Source organism: Eleginops maclovinus, chromosome 15 (genome assembly GCF_036324505.1).
Source record: "Eleginops maclovinus isolate JMC-PN-2008 ecotype Puerto Natales chromosome 15, JC_Emac_rtc_rv5, whole genome shotgun sequence".
Taxonomy (NCBI): domain Eukaryota; kingdom Metazoa; phylum Chordata; class Actinopteri; order Perciformes; family Eleginopidae; genus Eleginops; species Eleginops maclovinus.
In genome coordinates this window covers 21,445,631-21,455,708 of record NC_086363.1, presented here as the reverse complement: position 1 = coordinate 21,455,708, position 10,078 = coordinate 21,445,631, and the positions used below count along the sequence as shown (strand labels likewise).

The 10,078-nt window shown below is 42.9% G+C and overlaps 2 protein-coding genes and 1 long non-coding RNA gene across 5 annotated transcripts; 1 reads left to right on the top strand and 2 right to left on the bottom strand.

Annotated features, from left to right (window-relative positions):
• Nucleotides 1-1,290: 1,290 nt before the first annotated feature.
• LOC134876567 (E3 SUMO-protein ligase KIAA1586-like) lies at nucleotides 1,291-2,522 on the bottom strand. Its single transcript, XM_063901553.1, has 3 exons — nucleotides 2,022-2,522; nucleotides 1,655-1,875; nucleotides 1,291-1,476 (listed from the first exon to the last, which is right to left on the bottom strand). The coding sequence occupies exons 1-3, from the start codon at nucleotides 2,442-2,444 to the stop codon at nucleotides 1,377-1,379; spliced, it is 744 nt and encodes a 247-aa protein (XP_063757623.1). The 5' UTR covers nucleotides 2,445-2,522; the 3' UTR covers nucleotides 1,291-1,376.
• A 294-nt stretch (nucleotides 2,523-2,816) lies between these two features.
• Nucleotides 2,817-5,626, top strand: LOC134876566 (uncharacterized). Of its 3 annotated transcripts, XM_063901551.1 has the most exons (3): nucleotides 2,817-3,217; nucleotides 3,434-4,027; nucleotides 4,905-5,626. In XM_063901551.1, the coding sequence occupies exons 1-3, from the start codon at nucleotides 2,870-2,872 to the stop codon at nucleotides 4,917-4,919; spliced, it is 957 nt and encodes a 318-aa protein (XP_063757621.1). In that variant the 5' UTR covers nucleotides 2,817-2,869; the 3' UTR covers nucleotides 4,920-5,626. The 3 variants fall into 3 exon arrangements, 2 of the variants coding, with proteins under 2 accessions (XP_063757621.1, XP_063757620.1); XR_010167468.1 differs by lacking the exon at nucleotides 4,905-5,626 and adding an exon at nucleotides 4,152-4,471 and having other exon boundaries at nucleotides 2,817-4,027; XM_063901550.1 differs by lacking the exon at nucleotides 4,905-5,626 and having other exon boundaries at nucleotides 3,434-4,457.
• A 171-nt stretch (nucleotides 5,627-5,797) lies between these two features.
• LOC134876582 (uncharacterized) lies at nucleotides 5,798-7,904 on the bottom strand. The gene is made up of 3 exons (XR_010167471.1): nucleotides 7,634-7,904; nucleotides 7,228-7,402; nucleotides 5,798-6,973 (listed from the first exon to the last, which is right to left on the bottom strand). It is a non-coding gene; the product is annotated as an uncharacterized LOC134876582 (long non-coding RNA).
• Between the last annotated feature and the right edge of the window lie 2,174 nt (nucleotides 7,905-10,078).

The following is a 10,078-nucleotide window of genomic DNA, read 5'->3' as shown; positions in this document are numbered from 1 at the left end:
GATAGCAAACTTGTTTCTTGCTCATTATACAGTCGGTTATACAGTCTATGGTTGGTCGGTCAGTCGTCGGTCAGCCCCCCCCCCCCCAAAAAAAAAACTCTATGTGTGTACTGTATGTGAGTGTGTTCGTGTATTTATGTACTGTGTGTGTGTGTGTGTGTGTGTGTGTGTGTGTGTGTGTGTGTGTGTGTGTGTGTGTGTGTGTGTGTGTGTGTGTGTGTGTGTGTGTGTGTGTGAAAATAAGAAGATGTCTGATGAACTTAAGATGAATAGCATTTGTAAAGTCAACTTTGACAACAGTGTGTTCAACATCTGTGCAGAACTACAACATCTGTGCAACAGAAATCAGTACAGTTGAGAGAAAAATACGGGTACAGTCATCAGGAACATTTATTTTTCTCTGGTTGTGCCTCCAAATGTAAGGGTGTGAGAGAGAGAGAGAGAGAGAGAGAGAGAGAGAGAGAGAGAGAGAGAGAGAGAGACAGAGAGAGACAGAGAGACAGAGAGAGAGAGAGAGAGACAGAGAGACAGAGAGACAGAGAGAGAGACGCAGACCAGACGGACAGCTCTCGACTAGGCTTCCCTTCCGTGGCACAATTGCATCTTTTCCGTAGATGAAATCCGGGGAAATCGTGAATATTAATGAGGGGAAACCCGGGGATTATCCAATCACGCTGGTTAGGTCCCTGATCCAATCCAAAAAGGCCAAAATCCACCACATGATTGCATTGCTCGCACTTGCCTGCCGGCTCTCTCACTTTGCGGTCTTTGGGGCTTCGCAGGTTCGCATTGCAGGGAAGGATGTCCATGATCAGGAAATTTAGCTTTTGACTCGAGGCATGTCAAGTCATTACAAGTAAAAGAGGCAAAGTCCGAGTCAAGTCTCGAGTTAATAGTATTCAAGTCCAAGTCGAGTCGTAAGTCATGCCGAATTTGATCAAGTCAAGTCTGAAGTCATTAAAATCATGACTCGAGTCTGACTCGAGTCCAAGTCATGTGACTCGAGTCCACATGTCTGCTATAGAGAGCATCCCAACTGGCTGCGTCACGGCCTGGTACGGCAGTTGCACCGCCCTCAGCCGTAAGACTCTACAGATGGCCAGGACATGGAGTGAATAGTCAATCTTGTTCCCCTGGTTTTCGTACAATGCTTGTTTGAGGGAGGTCCACTCTGCTTCGATTGCACTTACATCTACTCCAACATTGTCGAAGTGCTCCCTGTAGTAGTCGATAATCACTCCAATGAAGTCAACCCCAAAATCATCTTCATGCTCCTGAGGCCATGACTGCATGTCCGCTATTTTTGTAGCTTTGAGGACTTCACCTCCCATGTCACTGAATCTCCGGGCTAGTGAACCAACCAATGCCTCAACGACCTACTCAATCTGGCCTGAAGAGTGGTCTACCCCTGTTAGGGTCTGACCTTCAAAGGAGTTACAGTCTCCCTGCTGGAGTTTCCGCTGCTCAGGTCCTGCCCTGAAATAGTGAAACCAGCACCAAAACCATCACCACCAAAAATAAAGGCATAAAACAGTTGTGATTTACAAAAGAACCAGCAATAGCAAAGAGCATTTACGTAAATAAGCAAGAGGTTAAACAACTAATTAGAGCAGGAAATGACTTCATGATTTAATGAGCAATGTATCTATATTACCGGTCCTTGAATTTGTTGATGCTAGTCATTGTGGCCTTCAGTGCTTCATGTACATGATAGGTACAAACTTCTCTCTGCTGCAGCGTCTTCGACAGTTTGGAGAGAACGGCCAGAATGTCACTTAGGAGGTGGGCAAAAGTCATGGCATCTTTGGAGCGCAGCGTTTTCAGGAGACCTTTTGCCTTTGCTTGCATACCACTAGCTGTCCTGGTGGTGGCAACCTGCAATTCATTTAATATTTTTTTTAATTTCAATTTACAAAAATGTATTTCAATATGTTGCCACAGTGGATATCAGATGATATCATTCATGCAACAGAAAATTCATCGGGCTGTTAATAACATGTTATTATTATCAAATGTCTTACTTGACTGAGATGAAGAACAATTGCACGGTAACCACGCAACATGTTTTGCAGTGCTGTGTGGGTATGGCTAACCCAGCGCGTTCCTCCAACTCGGACAGGCCAGATCTTGGAGATGTTGGTGGTACTGAAAGCTGCCTTCAAACCAGCGGCCTGTTTAGGGATCCTGTAAAGCTTGTACAGAGCATCCAGGAGGACATAGACTTTGATGAACAAAGAGGCTTGTTTCATGGCTTCTTTGAAGGCCAATTCCACCCTATGGGCCATGCACTGCACCATCAGTATGTCTCCACTGATTCTTTCCCGCATGAGAGCGATCACCCCAGCCTTTTTCCCGGTGTTGACAGCCGCCCCATCGCCAGCAAATCCCACAATCTTCTTCATCATTTCTTCCTTTGGGATCCCCGGGAGCTTTACAGCTTGCATTATAGCATCATAGATGCCATTGGCATCTGGTTTGTCACACTGTACAAGTCCAAGGAAATTGCAGTGAGTCTTGCCATCCACTGCAAAGTGCAAGTATATAATCTCTTGTTCAGTGGCAGAGACATCTGTTGATCCGTCGGACATTATTGTGATAAACTTAGCACTCTTTACCTTGTCTTCAATTGCTAGACGGGTGATTTCGGCTATAGCAACCAAAAACTCCTTACAGCTCTTTTCATTTCTGTAGGTGCTACCGAGATCCAGGCCCTTCTTCTCATCCATCTCACACATCCATTTGAAATCAGAAACTGGTCTGCAGTGCATGGCAAGGGCGTGGGCATTTATGAAGAGTATCTTGAGCTTCTGAAATAGAGCTCCTGCGGTCACGTGACTTTTGGTTGGGAGCCACCATTTTGGCAGTCAACATGACCACCGGTGCCAGTGTTTTCTTACCGAGCGAGTATACTTCTCATTTTAATTCAAGTGAAATTCGGCTTTATAGTACAAAATTAGAGAGATTAAATATAAGCGACCCATATAATTCACCCGGTGTGCTTTTCAAGAGCATAACCTCCTGCTCTGAAGACGATGTACCCGACTTGCGCTACGCAGACATCCACAGCTATCTTGTAAGCTTTCCATCAGTGTACTCAGGAGACTCCCTCAGAGCGTACAAAAGCTTGGAGGCTTACAAATGGTGTCAGTCCGGCTTCGTAAACAACATTCAACTGTGGAGTCTTACATCCAAAAACTTCGGCATCATCACTGCAAGGGTAAGTATTAAATTATTCCAGTTTGATAGGCAGTGTCACGTTAGCATTGTTTGTTTATTAGCTTGGCTAGCTACGGAAGTGTCACGTTAGCATGTTTTTTAGCTTGGATAGCTACTGCAGTGCATCTGTAACTTGCTAGTTTGTATTTTTGATCGTACTCAACCAAAGTGGCTGGCGTTTTTTACCTTTATTTATCTGTTTTGGAATTTCATATAGGTTAATCACTCCCAAAGGCTTAATGAAAGTCAACTAAAGCCATGGGTGGTGGTGAGGAACGACGGTGTTGTGCTGGGAGCCCACTGCAACTGCACAGCGGGACTCGGGGAGAGCTGCTCTCATGTGTCAGCTGTTCTCTTCAGTCTGTGGGGAAAAAACAACGCAAGGCACGAGGAGATCAGCTGCACATCCAAAAAATGCAAGTGGGCCTCTCCCAGTGAGGATGCTGCGAAGAATGTGGAGTACCTGCAGGGCAAGGACATCATATTCAACCATACTCAACAAAATAAAAAGGGGAATTCCACCAAGGGTACCTCTGCGCCCCCATCTTTCCCACCCCTGACTGCTGCTGAGCAAACACAGTTCTACCAAAATCTCTCACAGTGCCGGACTCAAGATGGGAAGTCCTGCAGACCTGCAGTCCTGTCAGTTGTTCGCGGGTACGCCACATCCTATGTACCCAAGGCTGTCAAGCTAGATTTACCTGAACCCCTTACCAGTCTGTATGACAAGAAGGCAAGAGACCTGAACCTGGCTGAATTACAAGAGCGTGCAGAAGGAATATTTGAGGACTTGACTGTCACTGAAGAACAGGTACATAACATATTCTGTTTACTAATGACTGAAATCTAAGATCTACCATGTTATGTGCACGTGTACTGTGTGTGCGCTATCTTGCAATGTAAATGAGAAACTGTTTGGATTGCCATGTTTTCAGAGTGATATTGTAGAGGAGGAGACCCAAGCACAGTCCAAGTCCAGAATTTGGTTTGATCAAAGGAGTGGTAGGGTGACAGGATCTACCTTCAGAGCAGCAACAAGAACAGACCTCAGAAAGCCAGCCGTGTCTCTCATAAGACAGATATGTGACCCAAAGTCCCATGTTTTCAGCAGTGAGGCTACCAGGTATTCATGGGCAGAGAATTCCAGCCAATGTCAACATGCAGTTGAACATCCTAACATACTCCAAATAGCATCCCAAAAGTTTCTGCCTTGTTGTAAGGTGTCAGCTGATGTTCATCATCCCAAAAGTAATGGGCATATGCATTTGATTACTTATTGTATGAAACATTGTGACATGTGCATCAGCAGACACCTTACAATACAGCTATATCATGTGGGATGATATATGCCACATCTTCAGGAAGGTACTGACAAGTCAAGGGTAGTGTGTGTGAGCATTACAACTGCATGTTGAAATCAGCTGGAATTTCCCTGTAAACTAAAATAGGGTGTGCAGTGTGTAATCTCTTCTATGTATGTGTTAACTTACTTACGTACAACATATGGTGTACAAGAAAATTAGTGTGAGGTGAATGAACAGAGAGGGTAAATGCAGTAAGTACTAGGCTATTCTTTAAAAAGAAGTGTAAAACCAAGTACAGCATTAAACATTTGTAAAGGGCAGGGAGGTAGCAATGTGGGGTGGCATTACTATTGTCCAAAACTCATATTTCCATTGTTTCTTCAGATGGGGATGCAATAATGAAGAACTGGCCAGAAAATACTACGAAATGCAGCATCGCCTATCACACACAGACGTCCTGGTGCGACCAGCCGGATTTAGAATTTCACCTCTGCACCCATTTATCGGGGCCTCACCTGATGGGTATGTGTCCTGTAGCTGCTGTGGTACAGGTGTCTTAGAAATGAAGTGCCCATTTTCTGCAAAGGAGCTTTCTGTCAATGAAGCTGTAAATTCTGTTGCACACTTTTGCCTTGAACAAGATTCCCTAGGAAAAATTAGACTTAAGCGAGACCATGCATACTTCTACCAAGTGCAGATGCAGCTATTTGTTACCAAATTGGCATACTGTGATTTCATTCTGTGGACTGAAAAGGAAGGTGATTCACCCTTTGTGGAACGCATTACATTTGACCCAGAATTCTTTCTCAAAGAACTTGAACTTGCTCGTGACTTCTTCCTAAAATGCATCATCCCAGAGCTGTTAGGCAAATGGTTTTCTGCACCAAAACAAGCAACTGCAAGCACCGATCCCCAGCAACAGTGGTGCTACTGCCGTGCACCTGCGGCAGGGAATATGCTTGTTTGTGCCTCAGGGTTCTGTGCCGTGAAGAGGTTCCACCAAACCTGCCTTCGGATGAAAAGGGTACCGAAACAGTGGGTGTGTCCTAGTTGTAGGAAACTAATCAATGCTCAAAAAAAAAAACATAATTACTTAGTCTTACTTACTTACGAAATGTGTGAATATGAATGAGCTGATGCAATGTAAATATTTTATTAATTAATAAACAACTGTTAAACCAATGTCTTCTGTGTCTGTAGCAGTATCTGTAGCGATCTTAAAATGTGGATAGGTCACTCAAATCTAGTGAGTGAGAAAAGAAGTCACAAGAAACAAGTGAGAAGCGAATCAAAAAGGTTTATTTTCTGTTGACGCACAAATTCATCACTCAAAGGGCACCACAGAATCAGGTACATTTGTTAGTCCACAACATACACTCACAATTTTATCAAGATAAGTAACATCATTTTCTTTCTCTATGTCTGTGAAAGTTATTGGCACAGTGCTTTGTAAGATAGTATATTTCTGACGAAGTACTCCTATGACTCTTTCGATGTGAATCCTTAAAGAGGCTAGAGATCTTGTATTCTCTATGTCAGCAGGATCTAACTGTGTTTTTCCACGAGTAAATGCTGGAATTTTTAATTCAGCCTGACACCTTTCAACAGACTCTTTCACCAGAAACCCCCCGTCTGCCAAAACAACATCCCCTGGGAGAATATTAGGTAAAAAAGTACTGTGTTCTGTAATGAACTTATCACTGGTGCGACCTCCCCATCCAGTAGAAATGAAACAAATTGAACCTTGAGGGCAAATGGCAATTAAATATTTCATGGTGTGATGTGATTTGTATCTTGAGTAACACTGCGCACTGGGTCGCAATCTACTTGGTTTCTCTAGAAATATTTCAAAGCAATCAATGATACAAACAGTCTTCTCGTAGTCACCATTTCTAAATACATATGGAAGAGATGTTCTTAAAGATTCTCTTTCAGGCCACACCACTAGGCTTGGCACCAGTCTACAATACATCAAATTAACACAGTTTTTGAAGTGCCTGGAGACAGTAGTTGGGTCGATGCCAAAATAAAAACCCAAAAAGTCAAATGTTAAGTTCATTCGAAGCTTCATCAAAGTCAACATGTATTGTTGAAAACATGTTATTGATGATTTAACTTTGAGAAATGGAGCCAGATATTGAAAAATGGTCATGAGACATGCATAGGTTGCCAGCCCAGTGAGGACATTCACCTTTTTATCATTGTTATTTAAACTAATCTCTGTCAGGGTCTTCCTATTAATCTTTTCCCTTAACAACACATTTTCAGCCCTTAGAGCTTGGCATTCTTGCTCAAGACTCTGGATGCGGGTACAGCAGGTTTCAGAGGTGCATGGTGGTGTTACTGGTTCAGGCTGGACAGGATCATCGGCTGAGTCTTCCAACGGATCTGTGATGGGGGGCTCCTTCAAAGGCTCTGTGATATGGTCTTCTGGGGCTGCATCAGTTGATGTCCTGATGAAAACACAGAAGCAGCAAAATAAGCTTTCATGCATACAATACTGATGGCAGTTTGACATGTTTACATGTTTACAGTTTGACATGTTTAATGGAAATCATATGATATTAGCCTTCATTAAATGACTGGTGTGACGTTATTGTTTATAACCATATCACGGCAGTTAACTATTTGAAATAAAATAATCTGAATAACACACCGATCACAAGTAGACCCAACATGTAATCAGACAGGAGTTTGATCTACCCACCTTTGACGGATGGCTTCTGCAGATATCTTTGCCTGCTCTACTTTGTGCAGTTTAGCCTTCTGCCTTCTGTTAAAAACCTCCAGTCTCGTTTTATGTCTCCTCTTCTCTGGAGATGGAAGGTAATCGAAAATTGAGGGGATAAAATCCGGACTCAACGGATTATCACTCTTTCTCCCTACAAAATAAGAAGGAATATTTCAACACGGGTTTGTTTACCACTAGCTTGCTACAAGCTAACTTGCTAACTGGCTAGGCTGCGCCAGAGCCACACTTGTTGAGTTAAAAAGGGACATCACAGTGTCCGTTAGCTATAATAACTGGGTGCTACTTCTTAAATTAAACTAATTAAATTTAATTAAACTGACCAGAAACTTTTTGTAGCATTGTACTGTATTCCTTCACCCACCTGATATGAAGTGATCACTGCATAAGCGAAAGCCAACGGCCGGGGGGTCCCATCTTTCAGTCTTTTTCTGAAGGCTCCTGGCTCTTTTAATCGCTCCAATCCACTTCTCCCTCCTCTCCGCGTCTTTAGGAATGCGATAATACGATACACCTTTCTTTTTCCCACGCCTATTTGTGCAACCTGGTGCACAGCAGTTATCCACCATCCTTGACAGTCTGCCAGTGCCTGTCAATTTACTGCCGCGATGACTGCCAAAATGGCTGCCCCTGTCGTATCTCGTCACGTGACCAGCATATATGACATCATCTGCAGGAGCTCTATACTTTAGTATTCAAAGTCTCAATGGTCTTCTCGGCTATGCTCTCACCTTTCTTCTTATTCCTGGCCTCATACTTCTCCTGGGCTTCCTTGTGGCCGTCAGATCGTTGGTGACAGACTAAAGTGTCATGCTTCAGGTTTTGACACCCTTTGACAAAGGAACCTTGACTTCGCTTTCTGAAGATATCCCTCTGTTGTCGGGTTTCAGCATGGGGGCCGTATACAGTTTGACATGGCAGGCAGAATAAAGTTTAACTTTCGTCCACAATCAACCAAGGAAATTCTGCTTTCCATGCAGGCACTACACTTTGTTTCCTTTTAGAGGCATCGTATGCCTTATTCACTTCCTTTAAATCCATTTTCTTTTTCTTTTCAGGTGGTTGGTTAGGCGTGAGACCACACCACTGACGGAGCATGATTTTGCTTTGTTATTGTCAACCTCTCTTGCACAGCATCTATAAGATTGATTGTGAACATGTATTTATTCATTCTTTATACAGTACATTTAATGCTAGTTCTGATTATATTACTACTATTACTCACAGACTTGCAGTCAGGGGAGGCAGAGGAGGCAGAGCTAAATGTGGTATAGGGCCAAGCCCTTGGACTACTAAACTTGTTGACTTGTTATAGTCATTTTTTTTTCTATAGGCCTATTATTATTATTATGGTGGGTGTATGGAGTTTGGAGTTTTTTTGTATAATAATCTGCGAAATCCCTAAGACAAACCTTAAATAAAATCCAAAGTGAATAGGGCCATTACTAGATCAACTGCAGTGAAAACGCAGAAGGGAGGCAAACACAGTAGCTAGCTCTGCCTCAATGAGGGGGACGTGCGAGAGCGCACCAGTCGGGGTTATGCTTGTTCTGCCGTTGATCTGAGCTACGTTATGAGGCTACGTTATGTCTTTGACGTTTATGACCTTGTTCGTCAAAATGGCAGATTTTATAGTGATTAAGATAGGCCTACTCGTAAATCTGACTGAAAGTGGAAGTGTCTGCCTCGCCAGCCACGAACCTCACCGTATGTCACTGCTAGATCTAACATCTCCTCATTGACATCTCCATCCATTTTTTATGTTTTACAAATGATTTAAAAGTGCTAGTTATACAAATCACCCAACATTTAACAGTGTACACGATTAGCATTCAGGCAAACTCATTACAAATATACTCCTGTGTGACCTTAACTTCTAAAACCAAGATTATGTTCACCGTAAAATGACGTGGCTTACCTATAAGATTGAACGCTAACTTTATTACATGTTATCGTGGGCAACACACAGCATGAACCCTACGGGTTATCAGAAGGGACAAAAACATTTGAATAAACAAATTATTAAGACACGAATGCAGCGTGTGCGAAATAAGACCAATCTTATGTTGTGCAAGAGAGGTTTACAATAGCAAAAATAGGTTCGCGATGATGGCCGTAATGCTTGTAATAGACGCTCCGTGCAAAGGGGCTGTAAAATTGCCAGGCACACGGGCAGGCAAGTGCATAGAGTTACTAGCCCGGTAAGAAAGTTACTAGACCCGGGCTTGCGGGCGTGTCGTTATTTCGAACCCTGATATTGTGTTTGTGATGATGGGGCCATAGCTTAAAGAACATTTTTTCCGACTAGCACATGCAAAGGCTAAGTCCTCTATTCTTACAGGATGAATAAGTTGTTTTTCTATATCTTTCCAAGGAACAGTGGCTAAGGGGTCCATCCATATCTTAAGAGCACGTAACTGAAAGGCCAGATTGTATATTTTAAAGTTGGGAAGAGCTACTCCTCCATTACTTGTGGTGCGTTGCAAAGTTAAAAATTTCAGTCTGGGTTGTTTATTGTTCCAGATGTATTGTCTGATAAGTGAGTCAAGTCTTTTCCAGTATTTTACAGGTGGTGCTAGAGGGATCATTGCGCTCAAAAAATTAACACGGGGCAGAATATTCATTTTAACCACCGCTACCCTGGATCTGAATGATGCTGGTAGTGCAGCCCAGTTTTTCAAATCTCTCTGCACATTGTTTAACATAGTCTCATAGTTGTCTTGGACAATTTTATTCATAGAAGTATGAAATCTGACACCCAGGTAAGTGATTTTGTTTTGTAATGGAATTGGGTGATTAACTGGCCCAT